Below are 23,279 nucleotides of genomic sequence, written 5' to 3' on the forward strand. Positions count from 1 at the left end.
ACAGCAAAGGCAGGCTGAGGTTTTCCAGAGTGAAGGCAGAAAAGAAGCAAGATTTCATGAGTGATGTTTTTTCTCTAAAAAACAGAAGAAAAAGTAAAGGCTGAAGTGGGATGAAACTGCAACATGACAAAAAAATCAAAACAAAACATGACAATAAGTCCACCAAGGATTAAAAAACGGAAAGTCCTGGGGAGAGTTAAAGAGCAGATCCTAAAATCTGTGAGATCTTGTGTGAGACGTTGAATCAGCCTGAGAGAAACTGAAACATCTTACAGCTGAAAACAAAGAGTTGAGTAAAAATACCTCAGACTGAAGTCAGAAACTCTTACAACAAGCATCTTACTAAAGTTATTTTGGACAAAAAAAGGAAAGGTTGGCTATTAGTCAGTTGTTCCTTAGTTTTAAAAACACCATTTTGATTTCGTAAAACAAAGTTGTTTTTTTTTGTTTTTACTTATAATTATCCACTTTCTTCTCCAAAGAGAGAGAAAAAAAATTAGGCACTAAATTGTGAAAAGTTTCTAGTAAATATTTGATAATTTAATTGGCATGAAGTTTGGATCTAATGATAAACATTTGGATACAACAAATCTCTGAACAGAAGCAAATGTTAAAATGAAATAGAACAACTCATGACTGGTGTTTCTTTAAATTATTAAGACGTGCTCGTAATAATGATTGTTTATGTAAAGATGGTAAAAAAATTTTCGAACACATCTGTTTCCAGTCACACTATAAACATCCTCAGTGTTATCTGTCCTTGTGCGCCTGCTTCATAATTACTAGACAGATTCTTGATTTCTACTTTTAGCTTCTTCTTTTCAAGACATTTCAGCCTGTAAAACTCTTTAAATAAGCTTTGTGTGATTTGGCTTTGGAAAACCTGATGATTATACCCTTTCACTTTGTGATAAGAAATTTCAAGGTTATGGACTTTGCTGCCTGTTGTCCTTGTAGTGCTGCTGCGTTGCACTCAGCGTGGGATCAGAGAGACAACCAGTCAGAGGGAGAAAAAGCAACTAAAATCTGAAGGTTTCCTCGAACTCAACCGTTTAAACGTGAATTAAACATGGGCTTGTTTGCGTTGTGGTATTTCATTCCTTACATGCTCTTAAATCCAGAGCAGATAGTCCACAAACAGCAGCCAATGGCAAAGGTTCTGTTTATTTCAGGGAGACCGTCTGTTGACTCAGAAGGGCCTCTTCAGATGGAGCAACAGACCATCAATGATTAAGCCGTCCAGTTTTAGGAAAAAAAAAAAGGAATTAAAAGTCAAAAGGGAATTTATTTACAGGTTTATTTCTTATTAAAATGTAAAAAGAGAGAAAAAAAGGGGCAGAGATCCATAATTCCTGACAGTGTCAAAAATCCCAAACCAATTGATTGACAGTCACTTTGCATGATGAAACGGCTTGGATCAGTTCAAGGACGCACTCAGCTTCGGAGATTTTCCATGACAAGACCAATTTTAAAAACCCCAAATATAAATGAAAAAAGGCAGGAATATCCCCTTTTTGTTTCATTTTATTGAAAATATTCCAGACTGCACATCCTAGTGATCACAGCAGTAGTTTGAGTCGTGCTAATGATGTGTATGATGTTTGTGTGTGAGAGTGGGAATTCAAGAGGAGGCCTGTTGACGTGTTCTGATAAAAAGCACTGGGGGAGTGGGATGACATGGACAGCAACAGACAGTTTAATTAATAACCACCACCCGTTTCTCTCTCTCTGACCTCAACTGGTCGCACATCCTGTCGCTGGAGTCGGACACATGCGGCTTAACGTTTGAATATCGATGGAGCTGTAAGCGCACGCAAAGACGGAAGGAAAGTTTTCCACCTCAGTTGAGCAGGAGAAGGTAAGAACTGTCAGACGAAGGACGAGCGAAGGTTTGAGAGTGTGTGTACTGTTGTGGAAAGGAGACAATACTGTACAACTGTACCGACAGTCACAGGAAAGACTAAATACAACCTATAATTCAACAGTTTTTATCACCTGAATAACTTTAGGTTGTTTTTTTGTGACGTTACAAATTTCTGACATCGCAAAGAGATTTGCTTCTCTTTTGTTTACAACATTAAGTTTCTTATCGCAATAATTATTAAGTAGACTTGATTGAAGTCACTGCACATTATTATAGTTTGAGATCTGGGCTTTGGATGGACCATCGCAACACATTGTTATCTTTTCTTAAGCCATTGGCTTGTGGATTTGCTGGAATGTTTGAGATCATTGTATTTAAACCACTTTGAGACAAACTCTAGATATTGAAAAGAAAGACATCAAACTTACATCAGATACATTTTGACCTCCACTGAATGAGTACAAGCTGTCAGGCTGCCAAACAAGCCCAAATCACCACCCCTCCACCACCATGCTTGACAATGGATTTAAGATTTTTGTTGCTCTTCTGGAACGGCTTCTGATCACTAAGGAGGAAGTTGACAGATTTAGCTAAATGGTTTGAAATAAATAACTCAAGACTAAATATGATGAATGATTTTTAAAATGAGATACTGCTTATGACCAGATTTCAGAGCTCAATAGATGATTTGTTAATTTGGAAGTTTTACATATACAATGCAAAAAATAAAACAACTGCAATATTATGTAAAACTGTTGTAGTTCATTAAAACATATACAATCTTAGAAATTGTAAATTTAATTTGAAACATATTGTGATAATTAGCAAAACATTGCATCCAGAAAGAAATATAAATTAAACTTTTTTGTCCCAATTGCCTTGCTCTATTTTCAAGTAAAACAAACTCTGAACTTAGAAAGTATAGCTCAAGGAAGTAATGCTATATAAGCAAATGTGTGGACTAGATAATGTGAAATGAAGAAAGTATAGCCAGCTGGTAAACAAATATAAATGATCTATAATGATCAGACTATAAGACTGATCATTATAGTCTTTGAATAAGTTGTCCCAATTTTGTTTATTTTTTTAGTATTATATCTGTGAAGATTTTTCTTCTTTTCAACTGTTTTGCTTTTGTTTGAAAAAACAAAAAGAAAAATAGTTTTGAAAGAAAAATGAAAAATATACATCTCTGTCAGTGATTGAAAACAAATGTAGGTGTAATGAGCTTCTGCCTGGACTTTTCAGTAAATAACAGTCACAATGAGCAATAATTTCTGCTTGTTTGTTTGTTTGTTTGTTTTTTGCACAAAAACAAAAAAAAGAAATACCATGCACTGTACCATATATCATTCAGCTTAAACATCTCTTTTTTGCTCATCTATCCATTCTGATGCAACTTTGCAAATAAAGATGATGCTGCAATATTTCTTTAAATACAGTCATCATTCTCCTGACAACTAAAACAAACTGTTCTTGTTCAATCACTTCTTAATTGTTCGGTACAGAGTCTGAGGTGTTTTTTTTTTTTTGTTTTTTTGCAAATTCTCTGTCCTGACATTGTAGTCTTGAATGTTTTCCACTTATGAATGATCTATCTCACTGTTGAATAATAGATAGGAAGAAATCACATAAAGCTTTGCAGACTGTTGAGAACCAACACGTGATTAAATTGTTATTTGTGTCCCTGAATCCGTTGCACCGGTTTGCTCCAGTACAGCAAAAACAAAACTCGTGGCACTCGTGACATTTGTTGGTGATCAATTACTGTAGTGTATTTAGTTGACAGCACCTAGAGGGGTACCTCAGGGCCCCGTTCATGGAGCTCCTCTTTTTCCTTTGTACTTGCTGCTACCTATTTGCTGCTGATATTTTCTGAAAACGTCACACTTTGTTTCATTTCCAGGTAGAGGACTGACATGTTTATCTTTTAAAATGTGTCAGTTACAAGGAGAGGCTTTCTCCAGCATCTCCTTGATTCTCTGGTTTAAATCAGCAGACAGATAAAAAATTTTTTTTAGAATTTTAATGAGATCAACATTGTTTAAGTGGACTTAAACACCCTGCCATCATTGATATCATGTTAGTTGATGTGTTAGTTGATTGTCAATTTTAAAATGAATCGCATCCAATTTTCTCGTTAGTCCACTGAATATTTTCCCCAAAGTTTTTTTTTGTGTGTTTCTTTTTGATCAGCAGTGATTTTTGCCTTGAAACCTGCAATGGATATTATTATTATTAGAATAACTTTGGTGTGAAGACTCTTCATTTAATTGCTCCAGGTTTTCTCCTTTTGTGCACAATCGCTTTCACTGTAATTTGGTAGAGTCCCTGAATTTACCAATTTCCTTTCTGGTAAACGTTGAGGACTTTGTTTCCCATCCAGACTTGAATTTCTGTTGATTTGGCTAGGAGATGTTATTTTTTGATATCTTTAAGTCTAAATCAGGGGTCATCAACTCCAGTCCTCAAGGGCTACCATCCTGCAACTTTTAGATTCACCTCTGCTCCAAAATGTCTGAATTCCCTCACCAGCATTCATTCCTCTCTGCAATAGGCTGGAAACGAGCAGTTTATTTGATCCAGGTGTGTTTGAGCAGAGACGCATCTAAAAGTTACAGGATGGTAGCCCTCGAGGACTGGAGTTGGTGACCCCTGGTCTAAATCATGCAGACAAGTTGTTTTTATGTGAATGATTGTTTCTATTTCGGGATTAAATGTGGATGATGAACTCGATCATCACAGCTAATTTCCAGTTTAACAAAGTCGTAATTTCCTACATGGCCAAGTTGATGTGAATAGTGTTTTACCTTACATGCTCTATGTTTGGAAACATTTAAGCTGAACAAAGAGCACAAAAATAAAACTGTGATAGTGTTGCACTGTATTTGTTTTTTGTGCCTGTTACTATGTAGCAATGCCTGTATCTCAATTGTTTGGTTTCATTGTGCAGTATTTCTTATTTTTCGAAAGGCATCAGCATGGTATTCTCCTGCTTAAATCTTATCAGTGTAGTACTGATTTTTCCCATGACTACGTTAACTGTGGCTGCACGTTTAGCCTTCATGTGGGACGGAGGTCATTGAATCCAGGTGGGCTGCTTTTTCATCTCGAGGGAAATTACATTGACTTAATTAAAGCAATGTGGCAGAGCCGTCGATAGTGTCCAAAGCGACCATTTTGTGACTTTGCATGAAGAATAAATTGAAGAACATCTTAATTCTCTTACAATTCTTCTCAGTTTCACTTAATTTATGCAAAGCTTTAAAAATGCATCATGAAAACAGTTTGTGCAATAAGTGAAAAGACAGAAATAATTATCTCATTTGCATGACTGGCTCTTCTCAAGGCTTTGTAGTGACCTGACCTTCACCCTCGTTCCTCCTGTTCAGAGCTGCTAAACATCTCGTCCCTAATCATCTCATCCTGACCTGTCAGGTGTGTTGATGATTTATTACACTGTAAAAATGTCCGGGATCCAAATGGTTCACTGAATGTTGTTTAAAAATGCTTCAGCATTTTAAATCTTTGTGCAGGAGCAAACAGAGACATATTCCAACCCTTGTCTGGGATTTTGAAGTCGACCACTGAAAACCTTCCTGAATGAATGAGTGGGAGGGCCCCGAGATCAATATGGTGGGACCGCTGCAAATCCCACCCAGCGATGAGTTCTCCATCTCTGAGAGCGCCCACTTCTTTGGTAAGTGTAGATGGCAGGAACCACACAGATAAAAAAAACAAAAAACTCACTCAGTAGAAAACTGAGAGTCAATTTAAGGGAAATTGGAAGTGACAGCAGGGTGAGAGTTTGGTATGATGCAAGAGCAAGGGTAGGTGTGCTCACACTTCCTATCATGAAACATAAAATCTCCTGCAACACAGACTAATGTCAAGAAGAAAATTCTCTAACTGACAGCGGCTCTCAAAAGTTAACACATCTTTGTTAACCGTTTCATGCATAGTGGTCACTACAGTGGACAGCTGTCTAAAAGCCACTTTCTTGTGCTTCTTGTGGATTTTTATGTTATTAATGTACACAGACTACAGACGTGGACACTAATGCATCATAAAATACACTATCAACTGCTGATCACCAGCTGCAAATGCAAAAAATTATTTTTGTTAAATCCAATATGGCCGACAGACCAAAAAGCATGCCAACCGACCCGGTCCCTCCTTCTACTGTAGAAGGTAAAAAAATATTGTGACATCAGATAACCCTTAAAGAACAACACTACTGATGGATTTTTCACCTACCTTTTTTATGCCTTAAGAAAATAAAAAATAATTTGGAAAAAAATCCTGACACAAAGGATCCTAATTCATGCATGAAAGGGTTAAAATATCAGGGTTTGGTGATGAGAAAATATTAATATTCGGCCAATCTACCTGATTTCCCTACATTTGATGAATGATGGGTTTATTGGCGACTGAACGCTGAAAGAAAATCAAAAGATCCTTCAACAAGGTTTTAGCTTAAAGGTGTGCAAATTTATGCCGCCATGTTATCACAGCTTTTGCCTTTATTTCTTCTCCTCCTAATAGATCTAACAGGCAATGACATTCCATGTAAAAGTGTTTTCTTTTAACAGTAGCACTGAATTGAAATCTTGAATAAATCTCAGCTTTTAAATTCTGAACAGATTTACCAACAACACACCTATTTATTCCCGTCTATATTGTTAAATTGTTTAAGGCTAAGCTAATGGATACGAACAGTGTAACCATTACCTCCTGATCCAAAGACATTTAGCTCAGGTCATATCCATAAACAAATCAAAACCATCCCAGCTTAAATTCCTCTAAGACAATCAGAAAGTTCATTCGTGGTATCAGTTGTAGGCAAATCTAAGTATTATCTACACAACTGTGAACAGAGGGTAGTATTTATTCCAGGAAAAGCCGCGTTACACAAACTCCTGAGCACACCCTTTACACAATAAACCATCAGAGCGCCTTGAGTCTAAAACCTAAAGGTGCTGAAGGGCGATCCTGCCTACAGCAATTACAGTATATGACTTTATGTACAAGGACGGGTCAGTACGCAGAAATTGACAATCTTCCCATCTTCTTTTGTTCTTATTTAGTCAAATTCAGCAGATCTGACAAATCGTTTTTCACACGACACAGCAACAAGCACATATTTTGGGATCCTTCACCTGTCCAATTGTATAAGTGACCCTGCAGATCTACAGCCATCATACAGTAGCAGTGAGTTTGTACCCAAACTCCTCAATCAACCAGCTACCTGTTATGATGTAAAGACATCTTAACTCGGTGGTTAATGAGTAGCTCCAGCAACCTTTGCTCCCCTTCAGCATTTCTCAACCGGGCAGCAAGATGTTTTCACACCTTTAGCAAGTTGTCAGATTGACAAGCATGAGTAGGAGATGATTTTTCTGTTAAAACACAAGAAAAAGGCCGAACTACAAACCAGCACTGGGGAGGTGGGACAGTAGAGACTCAGAATAGTCTGCGTCTGGTCACATGGAGACGACCATGGTCCAGACCCAGACATCCACAGGTTTGTGATTCTTCCTTCTCAACAAATATCCTGTGAGGAAATGTCTTTGTTTTGCTGATTTTCTGAAGCAGTTTCTCTGTGTTGAATAGGTTTTCCTGCACGTTAATTCGTTATGAATTAATATCCTTGTGAGCAAATTAGTGTCAGCTTGTTTGGTGTAATGCTACTGTTATTGCCTGTCTGAAAGACACAGTGTACTCGGAGCGGGTTGTTAATCATTTATGGCTTTATGGTATTTTGTGTGTCGCCTGGACAGCAAGTCTGACGGTTTTCACTGGAAAGAGGTTCTTCAGGTTGTGACATCGTCAGCTGCAATTAGACTGTAATTATAGGGAACTACTTAAGCTGTTAGCTTTAGCATTCCCTGTTTCATTGTCAGAATACGTTGGATTATTCTGAGTTGCATAATTTTCTGCTTAAAACGTTGATTTTTGTTATTTGACTCTAGCTTTTGAGGGCCCCGTGTTCTGCCATCTAATTGTTATGCACAAATCCCCGTGGTCAGATAAGGATTTATCAGATACTCATGTTTTATTGCCGTCTGTCTGAAGTAGTTTTGTTTTTGTACATTTGGTTGTATGTTTTTATCACAGAGAATTATTGTCTAAACTGACTATAAGCTGTTCATTGTTTATGTCCCAGCATTCAACTTCCATTGACACTTAAACTCCACATTTATATTCAATGTTATGGTTTCTACCACTAAAGCTGCTGTAAAAATTTATCTCTGTAACTGGCCCAAGGATTACATTTGATTCATGCACTGATGATTTACCATCTGAAACTCCTCATAGTCACGTGGAACACTTTACTGTCTCGTTTGGCTGTTTTGGTTTTATACCTTTTGATTTAGTAGTATAATTTTTTAACCACTGTAGGACACCTTCTCATCTACAAATTTGATTTTGATAAGCAGCATTAGTTGTATGCTTCTCTGAATCATAAATTCAACAAGAATAATTTATGAATTTATGAAGCAATAATAGGGCTTGACACAAGTACAAAAGTAGCCCAGCTGGGAAAGAGCTGGACTGTAAGCTGAGAAAAAAGATATTTTAAAACCCTGTTTTTGACATTCAGACTATCAACTGTCTTTTTAACATTGACCAACAAAAAAATAAATAAAATGCTTCCAAGCCCAGGATGAAATGTCAAGGTGTTTTTTGTTTTTTTTTTCATTTTGTGGTATAATGCTAAATGATAAATTATGCGGAAATAAAAGCATGCATAATAATTAACTAAAACACATAGATATTAATGAATGATATAAGTTGTTGCCAGCCTTTGTCAGATTTGAAAAATGTTGGTAGTTTGATCTCAGTTAATTCATGTGTCAATATTTTGCGGGGGGGAAAGAAATTGTAATAAAACGGGTCATATCGATAATAAGAATGACCAAGTGAAGATGTTGATGCAAAACCGAGCAGAGTGATTAATTTATTGTTGTTCTGGACCACAACATGTAATCGCCACTGAGCGTTTCTCTAAAACCTCTCTTCTTTTATTCATCAGACATACTGGCAGATCAAGGCAGTCCTCTTCTGCAGGACCCTGACATCTTACCATTCACCTCTTACCCCAGTATGCAGTATCCACCCCTGGAGCCAAACATGTCCGCCACTCCGTACTACTCCTCTCAGAACTATTACCCTCCATTCAGTGGAGACGAGTGGTACTCACACATGGGCTTATACGAACTGAGGAAAGGACCGCTGGAGGGCAGCTATGGGACTGAAATGGATGAGGCCTCTTCTGTTGTGCCGGCTGTTTGCAAGAGGAACCGGCATCTGAACCAACCTGGGAGGATCAAGGGAGAGGAACTGTGTGTGGTCTGCGGAGACAAGGCCTCTGGATACCACTACAACGCTCTCACCTGTGAAGGATGTAAAGGTGTGTGGAGTTTCCACAGGAGATACAGCACTGTGGGAAAGTCTTGTGTTATCCTTTATCTCTGTGTGGTGTAACCAGAGGTTCTCGTTTTGTTTTAAAGGCTGAGGCAGAAAGATGTTTAAACATTATTCTTTGAATTATTTAAGATTGGCTGAAGAGGGTGAGTGAACAACAAATTTAAAGTCTCGCCACAGATTCTCAGTTGGGTTTAGAGCTGAACTTTAACCTTTCTAAGATGTGAATATGCTTCAGGCAATACATTTCCCCCCAAGTACCATAAAACACTATTTTATAAAGAGTACAAAATTCACATAGATCTCAACTGCATTAGTGTCTCCACAGTAATGGCTGTCTCCATGGCAACTTACCATATGCCAGATTCGCAGAGTCCTTGGATTGAAGTTGTTCTGTCCACCTGAGCTCTGAATCTGTACAGCTCCTCCAGAGCTAACTTGAGCCTCTTGGCTGCTTGTCTTATTAATGCTCTACTGGTCCAGCCTGTCAGATTAGGCGAGGTAGATCATATTTATATCTCACCATTTCGGTTTCTGAACCCAAGCTCTGTGAGATTTACAAAGATTTCTGAAAATCTCTTTTAGACTTCTCCACAACTTTCTCCCTGATTTCTCTGCTGTGTTTCCTGGCCTTTGTGATGCTGTTTGTTCCCTAACAAACCTCTGAGATCATCACAGAGAAAATTTCATCGGTAAAAACATTGAAACACTAAAATAATTTCCCACCCGTTTTCTCAGTGATTTGCCACTTTTTGTTTTTCTATTGCCTAAAATCCAAATGAAATATTTAATATTTTGTGATTTTAAATGTTGAATAACTTCAAAAATGAGGATCTTGTCAACGCTCTGTATTACCATGTGAAGTTTGTTTAAAACTCAGTTGCATGCTCGACGACATTTGCCCTATATTGGAAATGTCCGTTCTTTGTATCTTTGACCTTTAGAGCCTATTCATGACAGCAGTGTTTTTTCTACAGTCCAAACATCTGGGTAAGAATCATATGTGTGCATGAGGCAAGAGTCGCCAGTATTACACAATATTTAGAAATCTTTGATTAAATGTCCCACCTGAAAGGACTTTTCTTTTCCCCAAAGAAAATCAGTTTAGCTTTATAAAAATGCTGCGCCCATTTCCTCAGGTGACTGCTTTTCAAGATTTTGAAACAGCACTTTAAAAGTGTTTGTATAACAAGCACTAAATGCTGTTGAGTGAATGTTTAATTACCTGCCAAGGACAGGAAATAAATCCATTCAGCCTGCGACATTGGTCAGGTTTTGGCCGACTGATGCTGATTTTATGAGGATAAAGCAACTAAATGACTGTACGGAACAGTGGGAGTGAGCACTTTACGAGTTTTCCCTCAGTTTACAAATTATTAACTGGGTGAACGCGACCTTCAGCGGCCCCTCCCTGTGTTTTTATTGCATTGTGAGTTCAGTGGGATTCCTGTCGAACGGCGGGCTGAAGGGATATGAGTGTAATTCCACACGGCCGTCCTGGACAATGCCAGGCGTGTGCTAGCTGACCTGTGCTGCCGTTTCACCGAGAATAAACTCAAGTCTTCTCGGTAATGGTGCCCCAATTGGATTCCTTCTCACCTTTCTCCTACACAATGCACGAGCAACCTGAGCTTAGTCTCATCACTGCGTGTCATTGTGCTTAATGACGTCAGAATGTCTGGTCACTGTCCTGAAGTTAATGAGTCAAAGTGTTAGTTTGTGCTGCTATATTTGATGGGTCTAACTACCGTTAAAACAAGTATTAAGGTCAGAGGTGAGGATGAGTTCAGACTGAAGAGTTGCTAAAAAAATAGCAAGGCAATGCTAGCCTTGCTAAGGATTGGTAAGCAAGGCTAAGCAGTGCTAGCCTTGCTTATTTATTTACATTTTCTTTAATGTTTGCATTTTTTAAGACTTTATAGTTGGTGTTCAGATATTAATCTTCTAATCTTCCATTAACACATAATTATCAAGTGATATTTTCAAATTTCCTGTCAACTTTAAGCATGTTTTAAGTCAAAAACACGACAAGCCGCTGAGCGCCCAACCACCGGGCTTAGCAAGTTTTCTGGGGGAAACCTTGAGGTGAAAATAAACTATTACTCAAAAAAGGAAATTTCAAAATCTTTCAAAAACAAAAGTCCAGGTGGAATCCGAAATAATAAATTACAAAATAAACACGATTGAAATAGGCTGGTAAAGAGCAAGTGAGATATTCAAGCTGGAGAGTTAATTTCTGAACAAGGAATAGGTGGTTGATTAGAAACTGGATGCAGCTGTGAGGGAAGGGAAGAAAATGGGGAAAATGACTGAATATACAGCTAAGTATGTACAAAAAATACTAAAGGACAGAGCAAAAGCACAATATAAATTAAAATTAAGAAATAAGCTGAATATAAAACTCAAATGGTGACAAACACTAAAGAAAAGCAAAACAGAAAGCCAAAGATTATGACAAATTGGCTGTCAGACATTGTGCAGTGTCTGTAAAATCTTCAGAATTAGAATTAAAGAAATGCTGAATTAAGTTTTTTTTAATTGACCGTGACTGTAATTACTTAATTTTGAAAAGCAAAGATAGACAGTGTGCAGGAGTGTAACTAAGAGTTACTTGATCCGCAACAAATGTTTTATTCAGCATTGTTCATACACTGCAAAAATTAACACATGGCCCTTTAAATAATGAGGTGATAGCAATCAGACTGCTGACTTGTAACAACTGCTCTAATAAATAAATGTAAGTATGATTATATCCCCAATGAATAATAATAATAAAAAAAAAATTGCATTGTTTTTGCAAATATAAAAAACAACACCCAGGAAACGGTGGATATCCAAACTGTTTTGAACTCAGATCAGTGCAATGCATCATGTGATGTTTTATCGTCCTCCTCTGCTTATGTTTAGGGTTCTTCAGACGAAGCATAACAAAGAACGCCGTGTACAAGTGCAAGAGTGGCGGAAACTGTGAGATGGACATGTACATGCGCAGGAAATGCCAGGAGTGCAGGCTGAGAAAATGCAAGGAGATGGGCATGCTGGCTGAGTGTGAGTACGGCTGCAGGTTTGGAGAGGCGACAGGTCTACTTTTAATTTAAATCATCAGAGAACAAATATGATACTGGAAGAGGTGAATCCTCATTCTCCATTCTGACATGGTCTACTTAGTTATCCTGGGATATAAGGTGTCGTTTATGACATATGACACAGCTTTTGTTTGGTTTTCTGGAATGAAAGCAGTCAAGCAAAAAGTTCTCCCTAGAAAAGATTGTTAATCAGCAAGTGGACACTGAAAGAGTTGCTTTAGCTTTCTGCCCGGTAACGTTAGTTTCAGAAACTAGTTGTGAGTTCTGTTAATAGTTGGCAGTACAAAAGCACTGCAGGATAAACTGGACTCCTGTTGCTCATAAATACTTCAGTGCAGCTGTGATCAATATTGCAGCATGGAAGGCCTTCATGATACTATCTGTCCCCGCGGTAAGAGCTTAACTAATTATGCAGGGAAAAAATGAAGAGGTGAATGTTTTTCTCTCTCATTACTGAACTCTTTAAAATTCCCTTTCCATATTTGAGTGTGTAAAAAAGAGTATGTGCTCACTATATAATAACTGGGATCTTGAATGAATTCATGGGTTTTGATAGATATTAGTAAGGGATCTTTAAGTGATTTTTTGTAGGTTTTTTTTAAGCTGCTCTGGACACAAATCTGTGAGGTATTTAACTCAGAAAGTGAAGCCTTCATTGATGCCTACAGGCCTGCTGACAGAGATCCAGTGTAAATCCAAAAGGCTTCGCAAGAACACCAAGACCTCCCCAGGGCGGTCAACAGGAGACGAGACAGAGGGGGCGGACAGCGCGGACAACAAGCAGGTCACCTCAACCACCAAGCTGTCAAAGGTAAACACACATCTGATCGAGTCCCGGAGAAATGTAGACGAGGCAAAATGAAATGTTTTTCTTTTCAAATTTAGGAAAAGGTGGCAATTACTAAAGAGCAAGACGCACTCATGAAGCTCATCGTGGAAGCTTACAACAAACATCAAATCCCCCAGGATGTTGCCAAAAAGCTGGTATTTGTTCAGCCTAATGTTGAATTATTCACATTATGAGGAATAACTGAGAATAAATGATCAGTTTATTCTTGCTTTTCCTTCCAGCTACAAGAACAGTACAGCACAGAGGAGAACTTTCTCCTCTTGACCGAAATCGCAACAAGTCAAGTTCAGGTGTTGGTGGAGTTTACAAAGAATATTCCAGGTAAATCAGAGAATTTTGGCGAAACACAAAAGGCCTTTGTCTTAGAAATTGTTTTGTATTCCAGCCTTGTATTTACTTATTGAGTTTCTTTGAATCTCGACGAGCTGCATTTTGGGATCTTTTTTTACCTACTTCATGTTGCTAAGCAGGTCCTTTGTAGGTGATCTCTTGACTCTACAGATCTGACAGTAACTAGGCTTAAGTACGCCTTATGAAATTTAACTCAGCAGTCCAAATACTGGGCTTAATCTAATTTATTCATGACTTAATTAGGAGAGGGCATTTACTTTTTCATTATTGGGTGAGGATTGTTTTGTATCTAATATAAAAGTGCTGAAATGTTACTAACAAAACAGCAAAACCAGATGAAATCAGTAAGGGGGCAAATACTTTGTCTTCGTTAGGGTTTCTGTCTCTGGATCATGAGGATCAGATCGCTCTGCTGAAGGGTTCGGCTGTGGAGGCCATGTTTCTGCGTTCAGCTCAAGTTTTCAGCAGGAAGATGCCAGAAGGACACAGTGAGGTTTTAGAAGAGAGGATACGGAAAAGTGGTGAGTTTACCCACTATACACAGCATTGGTGAAGTCAGATTTTATCTGGAGAAATAACTAAAACCTTCTGGATGCAACAAAGGGGGAGTTTCCAACTCGACCATGAAAAATCTTTGAAAGCACTTAATTGAAATGAAGCATTCTCCCGATCGTGATAAATTTTGAAAATTTGAATTCAATTCTAGCTTCTATGTTGAAATTTAAATTAAATGGATCAAAACAATTATAGCTGGCTAGTTCTGTTTTCCCGCTGATTATTCAGTTGTAGTCGGGAGATTCCAGGTTCTCATTACGAGCTTTAACATCTTGATTGTTTTTACATTTGAATTATTTATTTGAATCACACACATTTCGGCTTTCGTTCATTTCAATCACATCAACTGAGTGAAAATTTGAATTTCATGTGAAAAATATACATGCAGGCCAATAGATACACACACACCACCGCAATATGTTGTTGGTTGTCTTTTAGGAGGCTGCAGTTTGCAGAGAATAACATCTAAAGCTTGATCTGTTCTTGAAAGTCACCATATTTACTCTGACTCTGTTCTACCAAAACGTTTGGTCAACTATCCGGTCATAATCATATGAAAGGTCTGTTGATAGCTACAATAAGCATGTTGTCATAGTAAGGCACATGTGACAAAATATTAATCTTGCCCAATACCACAAAAATGGAAAATTGTTTGGCATATGCAATTATTCAATCATTTTGAAAACAATGCTGAAGTCCAGAATTACTTTGATATTACTTTGATATTCATGCTCATGATGGGAATATGTAAAGTTCAGGGCAAAACTGTACATCAAAGATCATCTATGAGTACAGGGTCAATCAAGCTATTTAACTGGTTGATAACTAGACAATAAACCTATTCGGGAGTTGAAGAAAATTATTGTGTCAAATAATTATACTAATTATAAAGTTATTTGCAGATAATTTGTACATTTGAACAAGCACAGTTTTAATTTAAGCTTAAAAACAAGTTCACTCAGCTGAAAAGGTTGTTTCTGATAACAAACAGAAGACTGAAAGACAATAAACCAAAGGGAAAGATGTTTCAGTCGTGACAAAAAATACAATCAGGCAGGTCATTGATTATTTTTACCCTTTGTGCCCTTTAGCAATGAACAAGTCTTTGAGGTCAGAAGGCCTCCTTACCGTCTACAGAATTAAATTCTGGCTAGGAAACTCTAAAACTTTAATATTACTTCCAGTTAGAAGGGAAATGTTAAATGACTACCTTCAGCCTAAATCTGCCAGGTTATAAATTATTGTAGGCCTAAATAAAACGTCGGTAATTGAGAAATGAGTGGGAATCTTGGTGGTAGTAACTTCTGCTGGATGTCAGCCGTCCCTCCGTCTTTTGGTCTGTCAGGTTGAGTCTGGCCAAATCTGGTCGGATCCTCGTTTAATATTTGATCTGCGTGATGCAGCGGAGAGATGCGCACCGACCTACTGATCCCGGGCTGGGTGTCGGTTGCACACGCACACGTACCCTGCGTGGGTTCAGTTTCACTCCGTTCAGGTGTGCCTGCGTCGCTCCAGGTGAAGAACAGCAAACCCGACCTCTTTCGAGCCAACAGGCTTTAGGTTATTAAAACGCACATACTGCCTCTCTGCTTACATAAATATCCCCTGGGCTGAGTCGTTTACTGACCTGCTGCTTTTAAGAATCATTGATATGCATGTGAGGTGTCATTATGTCAACCAGGCTGGACAGTTAGACAGCAGTGATGATGGCAGATGTGTGTGTGTGTGTGTGTGTGCGTGTGTGTGTGTGTGTCAGTGAGTCCCTGAGCGCTGCTCCTGGGTGAATGGTGAGGATAAGAGATAGTCACACTAAAGGCCAGTCAGGGAGAAAAAGGCAGCAAAGCTGTCTGAAGAGAGCTTTGTTTCTTATCACGACATCAAGCGTGCCAGCGTGCCATTGTGCACTTCTTTCCCTCCGAGGCCCCCTGGCATTTCTGAAAGCTCCATGATGATGATGAGGACGATGATGATGATAATGATGTCTCCGGGTGGACAGACGCCCCCGGCTAGATCGATGAGCCTCTAGAGCTCCCAAACGTTAAGCAGGAACCTGACTGAAGGACTTTGCACACTTTTTTGTTGTTGTCACAATTAAATCTTTCATTATTAACAAGTTTTAATAATGGACAAAGATACAGAACATAAAGCATTTTTCTAAAGTTTTTCTATAGTTTTTCTTTTGTTTGTTAAGATAAAGTGTGATCCAAGTTGGTTAAATTTGAGTCTAAACTTTGACTAGGCCTTTGTGTTTCTGAGCCTGTCAGTGGTGAACGTCTTGATGTGCTTCGGATCATTGTTCTCCTCTGTCACCTAACAATTCTTGAGTTTAAGGCCATGAACTGTAGGCTCAGAAGAATTTTTTTGTGTCAGAAACTGAGTTTTAAAATGGCTTGTCTGCTTTGAAAACCAGTGGAAATTCTGACGCTGATGTATTTTTAGAGTTTACTGCCCAAAAAAGTATATTTAATGCTACAATCAGCTTGTTTAAATTTGTTGTGATTTAACGATTTCAAATTAAATGCGATTCAAAATTAGGTGACATTTTACAACAGCAACAAAGAAGTAAGCGTTCAATTTACTTAATCAAAATTATGACACTTGAGTGTTTTTGGAGATCTTTTTAAAAAAATAATTTTAACAGGTTTTAGCTCACAAAATAAAAACTGGTCCTTGTTCCTCGTCACACCTCTAAAGCATGTGAATCAATCAAAACCTTCACTTGCGCTTAGCAAGCTTTATAATACAAACTGTATCTGTTTCTGCAGGTATATCAGAAGAATTCATCACGCCCTTGTTCAATTTTTACAAAAGTGTTGGTGAGCTGCACATGGTGCTGGAAGAACAGGCTCTCCTCACCGCAATAACCATCCTGACACCAGGTGAGCCATCTTTTGCCTTTATTCAGTGCTCTTCATGGCAACTATTGTTCTACGTGTTTCCATATCGATACTCATACTCCTTCAAAGCTAACAGTATAATTAGAGTGCGTCGTATTCCTCCCTAGACCGGCCTTATGTGAAGGACCAGCCGGCTGTGGAGCGACTGCAGGAGCCGATGGTGGAGCTGCTGAAGAAGCTGTGCGTTCTGCAGCATCCGCAGGAGCCGCAGTACTTTGCTCGCCTCCTGGGCCGCCTGACGGAGCTGAGGACGCTCAACCACTATCACGCAGAGATGCTCACATCATGGAGAGTGAACGACCACAAATTCACCCCGCTGCTCTGTGAGATCTGGGATGTGCAGTGACACACGGTGAGCAGTGAAGGAGCCCGGGAAGAAGAGACGGACATTCCAGCTAAAAGGCTCCAGGAGTGGAACCGAGTTCATAATGGCAGACGAACAACCAGTCTGCTTTGGTTCTGCCTGACTTTATAAATAGGTAATATTAGTGTATTATAGCAGCTTCTTCCATGTTCAAGTTTTATCATCAATATTTGGCTTAAAAAGCTGAAATTTAAAATGGATGAGTCAAAGAAGTACAAACACTGGAATTTTGTACAAAGCCAAGAAGGTGGTTGTAAGAGATTTAGATTAGTGTTTTACGATGGCCTCGTTTTTATTTTGTGCACAGAAATGTCTGTTTTATGTGTTTGCCTTGATAATTGACATTTCCAGGGAAGCATTTTCATACAACAGAGGATACATTAATTACAGCAAATATAGAAAAATGTACCACATTTCTTCTAGTGAGTGTGGAACTGTCTAAATGTTTTTGGGTGGCTGAAAAAAATGTTTTCAAATATTATTCAAGTGCCAAATTATTTATTTCTTTTATGAAATAAATTCATTATTTAATCTCACAAAGCATATTCTTTCTTATTTATGACTTCAGTTAGTCTTCTAACATCAGGAACACTTATTAAAAAGAACAATAACAAAAAATATAGCAATATAGCAAAATTATTTACCTATTCTGGATCTCTTTGGATATTTATTTTGTCAGTTTTTGCCCCTTTTTCCTTCTTACTCATATTATAATAGGCTAAGAGTTAGCAGATTGCTTTCACTATCAGTGAGGTACTTAGAAAAAAAGCTGGGCAGAGCACAGAGGTGTAGGAAACGACTCCATGCAGGTAGTGGTGTTAGCTGAGTGGCTTTGTTTCTACATTTATCAAGTATTCGGGATGCTCTGGGAAGAGAAGGAGCAAATCTAATGATTTCGTCCACTTTTATTTGAGACTTTCAGAGATTTGAAACCACCTGTCATTCTATTTCTTCTCCATGAGCGCTGGCGTGCATCTCTACACTGTCCTATCTCACATACAGGTGTCCCAGTCCTTGTTCATTTAGGATTTATTTGCACAAAACCCTGAAAAAAACCCCCAATGTGGTATGTTGTGTTTTTAAGTAAGCAGTTTTATTAAAATATAAATCATTTACATTTATATTCTGACCACACAACAATCACTTTTCTATGAATAGAAAGCACTGTTTTATTGCTTCTAAATGCAAAGGACCGAAGTAGCAAATGTTGGAAAAAAAAAAAGATTTTATTTTAAAGACTGGAGAAAATTGCATTTTCAAGTGACAGAATCTGCTGGGCAGTGTCCACGATTCTGTCTCATAGCACCATCTGGTGGATTAATCCAGAAGAAAATGCAACATGTGCAACCAAAGCAAACTCTACAAACCCAAGTTATGTTAAATTACTTCCTCTACCTACAGAACCAGCGATGTACTACAGACAGCACTAAAAGCAGAGCTGTTTATAGGCCGGTTCTGCCTGCCGTCGTTTCTGCAGACGGATAGACCAGAAAGCCGGAGAAGGTGGTGTACCTCCCTTGGTTGCTGTAAACGGCGTAGCGCTTGTCCTGCTGGCTGTACAGCCACACCGTTTCCCCCCTGTTGAGCTGCAGCATTAAGCTCTGACTCTGCATCTCTCTCCTTTTGGACGTGTCCTCGTCGAACACCATGGCCTGCACCTGCCCGCTCCCGGTCATCAGCTTCACAGAGACGGCCTTGCGAGGGTGCTTCCCCACTGTGAAAGCAAAGAAGTACACCCCGGGGAAGTGGCAGGTGAACAGGCCTGAGGTTTTGTTGAAGTGGCCCCCAATGTCGACGTACTCCACGTCAAAGGTCAGGGGAGGCTTGTTGTGGTGCCTGTCGCTCTGACCCATGAACGTGGACGTCCGAGCCACTGAGAAGGCTGACTGCGGCTGCTCTGCCACTTGACCTGCGCTCTGGGGTTCAGCCTGAGGTGGGCAATCAGGATAATACAGAGCTGGCAAGGAGAGGTGGTTGCTCAGGTAACTGGTTGGCTGGGGCTTCGGGTAGACCAGATAGCCAGAGAAGGTGATGTAAGGGCCAGCATTGCTGTACACAGCATACTGGGGATTCTGCTGCAAAAGCAGCCACACAGTGTCCATTTCCTTCAAACTGATCATCACACTCTGGCTTTGCACTTTCCTGCCTATCCTGCGGTAGTCATCATAAGCGATGGCTTGCACCTCCTCCCCATTCTTCACCAGGATGACCGAGAGCAGCTTACTGGGGAACTTCCCCACGGAAAAGGAGAAATAATAAGCCCCGGGGATGCGGCAGCGGAAGTGCCCGGTGTCTGGATTAAAGTCCCTTCCGGTGTTGACCATGAGCTTGTTGAAAGTCACTGCTTTCTGCTTGCCTCCCACCACGCTGCTGGTCTGCGCGGCAGAGAAAGCAGAACCGAGGCCCGTCGCCACAGAAGGCCCATAAAGGGATGAAACTCCTCCAGAGTACAGGATAATGATGAAAAAACATGCCAAGGGTGAATGAGACCTGCAGGAAGCTAAAAACAAAAGAAATAGCAGATAATATTGTAAAATGACACATCTGGGGACACAAGGATGTCTGAGAGGAACATTTGCATTGTCCCTGAATAAAGGAATAATCCGATTTTATGTGAACATATTTTCTAGGGAGATCATTGATTTCTATTTTGTCAGGAAAACTAATCAAGGAAAAAAGTCATGTTTATCTTTGTCTTCAGAGCCGTCCAAAATGTGGTCATCACAAGAATTTTATGTGGTTCAAAATTGGCTCAAATTTGGTCTGTCAGCATAGGTGGAGAAAAATAATACTTTCTCAGAAAAAAACTTTGGCTGCTCTCTTTCTATATTTTCTGTGAAGTACCTGACAATTTACATAGGTACATTTTTTGCCTGTTTGTTAAGCCACTTATTAAACATTAAATGATTAATAGGTCAAAGGCTCATAAAGTGAAAATTGGGCGGCTGCTCTACCGCTATGCCGTGTGTCGGTTCCTGATCCTTGTCACAAGGCAAGGGGTTCAACTCTCAACCTCTGGAGATTTACTGTCTGTCTATAAGTATGCAGATGATGCACAGCTCTACATTACAATGACAATGAGTCCATTCAAGTGCTGAGTAGATGAGGGGTGTCCAAAGTCAGTCCTCAAGGGCAGGTAGCCTCAGTCAGTATTTTGCATGTTTTATTGCTCTCCCTGGCTCAACACCCTGGTAGTAACTAACTACCTCCTGAGCATGTCAAAGTTCTGCAGAGGCCTGGTAACAAGCCGTCATTGGATTCAGGTGTGGTCAGAAAGCATGACGACTACTTTAGAAGATTACAAGAAGGAACGACTTCAAACTTTTTCAGAGTACTACCATTTTAGCACATTGGAACATCAGGAGAAGCTTCAGTTTATCTGTCAGTTATTTGTTATCAGCTAAATATTTATCTTCAACCCTTTACCCTTTTCTTCTTCCTTTGTTCTCCACTTATCCATTTTTCCTTCTTTATTTTTTTTTACCATAGTGCACAATGCTGTCATAATCAGGTACTGGACAGAAACAGTGAAAAAGTAGCCAAAAGCCCAAAAGCCCTTTAGAAAAATAGAAAAACTATCTAAAAAAATCTTTAGAAAGACTGCAAGAAAGTCAGACTGCTTAAAATTACCAGCAGTTTAGTGACAATTTAAAGTTTTTCACACTACATAAAATCTTGTTTGTTTATTCTTTACAAAACAAGCACACAGACAAGTTGCGTCTCTCTTTTTGTTGTACTATTAAGATGTTACAAGTTCATATTTTAGTTCAGCATCTGACTCTAAAGTTAAATTTTGTGACGTAAGATGTGTGATTGTGAGTGCAGAAGAAGAAGTCTACAAGAGAACTTTTTATGCTACAGCTCAAGTAGCTGCCCAGGACAAGTTTTGTCTTTCACCATGTACCATTCACTCTGATCTTATCCTGTATTTGAATTAAAAGATGATAAGGAAGTCTGGCCACATTGTTGACACAAATTCAGAGCGCTCTTTGTGATCAGCAGTGCCAGTAATGCGACTGATGTTTCTGTTCTCCTTGTGCACTGGAAAAAAAAAAGGCCTGCATTAGGCCCTGGTTCATGTGTGCCGAACAATGGAAAATTTCAAAGACTTCACTAAGTTAGGGCAGAAAATGAAAACATGAGTATTACTTTGATGTGTGAGTATGTGGTAGGTGAAAGTCATTTTTTAATCAGTGAGTGGAGAATATTTTTCTTTTTTACATTTTGAACACTAAGTTGGTTTAAATTTATTTTACTTTTCAAAATATTTGTTCAGCAATACATTTCTTTTTCTGTATTTACTTCTCTGTGTCCTTACATTTACTAAAAATATTAAATTAAAGTTGACAGTAACCCCACCAACAATTGTTAGACAATTTGAAGGTATTTAGGTCAAACTAAAGAGATTAATTACTAAAAGTTAAGATTAGTATTTTAGTAAAGACCTGAACCTGAGACCAGACCAAGACCAGACAAAACCAAAACTAAGATCAATCTTGAGTACTACAATTCTAGCTCATATGTGCATTGTGCTCTGTACTATGCATTTTAAGTGACTAGTAATGCTGTACTGGAAAATGCAAGGCAAATGTGCAAAAAAAAAACAAACAAAAAAAAAACAAGCAAAAAATAAATAAAAAATTCCTCGCCTAACAGCAAACATCTTAGGATACTCTATGGAGACTTGATTTAAATTTACATCTATGAAACAGTATTGTAAAATACAGTGCAAACACAGTCAGATGACAGAAACATGTTTGCATAACAAGACATCAATATAAGGAAACATACTGTACACTTTTTAAAACTTCTTTTTCACAGAATTGCAATCATAAATAGCAAAAAAAAAACAAAAAAAAAAAATTGTAAACGTATCACCATCTGAAGATTAAACCAAAAATAATAAACCTACCTGCTGAGGTAAATTGGCACAGAAATTGCATGCTGGACTTCGTCTTAGTCGGGTCTGTTGAAATTACTGTGCGTTTGTTGGTCTGTTAATGTAACTGACACCCAGTGGAACAAAGTTTTTGTTCAGGCAGAAATTGTGGAAGGAGGAGCTTCGATCCTCCCTCTGATCTATCGCCACTATGAAGTCTGTATATGTAAAAAAAAAAAAAAAGCAGCTGAACTCTGGATACTTGTTTGCTTCCAGAGTTGTTAAGTCTAAGTCATCATTGTTTGGTCTTCCACATGTAGAACTAATGCTAGACTCCAACTCTTATGACTTCTAGAAAAAAAAGCCATGGGTAGAATCTGCAAATAGAAAATGAATGAAAGTGCCAATATATCAGTGAAAGAATGTAGTGTTCTGTCATTGGAATGCAAAGAAAAAGTTCTTATGATGTGCTGCAATAATATTTAATAATAATAACCTTTGTGATGTATTTGCGAAAGTTTGCCTCAAAAAGCTAAAGCACTTGGACAAAAACACAAAATGAAATACGAGTTAGTAGATTATAGCAGGATGAATAACAGGAGCATTCAATGCTGCTAGAAAGTATTTGTCCCGCAAATGTCTTCTGTTTTTGCTTTTCATACGATCAAGTTTGTTTTATTTTATTTATTCAGACAAAGATAAACTGAGCAAATACAGAATGCACATTTCAACTGATGCACTGTGTTATTAAGGAAAAAAGGCTATACCACACCTCAGTGGTCCCTTAAACCTTTAACTATTGTGTCACGGTTGGAGGTAGAGCTGCCATCAAGGATTTGAAATATTTGTTTTTCTCTTTGCAGAACTGCTTTTAGTCTACATTTAGTCCACACTGTTGGGTCTAAAGCACAAACACACAGCCTACTGTCCCTATAAAAAGCATACATCACTTGGATATTGTACCCTTTTGTTGCTTTTACAAATCAGTTATGATACATAAAATTT

General features: G+C 38.6%; 2 protein-coding genes across 4 annotated transcripts; one reads left to right on the forward strand and one right to left on the reverse strand.

The window, feature by feature from the left end:
* Positions 1-940: 940 nt before the first annotated feature.
* On the forward strand, positions 941-17,935 carry nr1h4 (nuclear receptor subfamily 1, group H, member 4). Of its 3 annotated transcripts, XM_014984066.2 has the most exons (11): positions 941-1,858; positions 5,214-5,302; positions 5,401-5,564; positions 8,901-9,278; positions 12,200-12,340; positions 13,047-13,189; positions 13,264-13,362; positions 13,450-13,549; positions 13,954-14,100; positions 16,900-17,013; positions 17,139-17,935. In XM_014984066.2, exons 3-11 carry the CDS (start codon positions 5,468-5,470, stop codon positions 17,375-17,377), a joined length of 1,458 nt encoding a protein of 485 aa, XP_014839552.2. In that variant the 5' UTR covers positions 941-1,858; positions 5,214-5,302; positions 5,401-5,467; the 3' UTR covers positions 17,378-17,935. The 3 variants fall into 3 exon arrangements, with proteins under 3 accessions (XP_014839552.2, XP_087862455.1, XP_014839554.2); XM_088006329.1 differs by lacking the exon at positions 941-1,858 and having other exon boundaries at positions 1,870-5,302; XM_014984068.2 differs by lacking the exons at positions 941-1,858; positions 5,214-5,302 and having other exon boundaries at positions 5,309-7,388.
* Positions 17,936-18,617: 682 nt separating this feature from the next.
* On the reverse strand, positions 18,618-23,084 carry c1qtnf13 (C1q and TNF related 13). Its single transcript, XM_014984069.2, has 2 exons — positions 22,308-23,084; positions 18,618-19,895 (listed from the first exon to the last, which is right to left on the reverse strand). The coding sequence occupies exons 1-2, from the start codon at positions 22,336-22,338 to the stop codon at positions 18,838-18,840; spliced, it is 1,089 nt and encodes a 362-aa protein (XP_014839555.2). The 5' UTR covers positions 22,339-23,084; the 3' UTR covers positions 18,618-18,837.
* Between the last annotated feature and the right edge of the window lie 195 nt (positions 23,085-23,279).

This window comes from Poecilia mexicana, unplaced genomic scaffold (assembly GCF_051168715.1).
Source record: "Poecilia mexicana isolate PSO_F unplaced genomic scaffold, ASM5116871v1 scaffold_6, whole genome shotgun sequence".
NCBI lineage: Eukaryota > Metazoa > Chordata > Actinopteri > Cyprinodontiformes > Poeciliidae > Poecilia > Poecilia mexicana.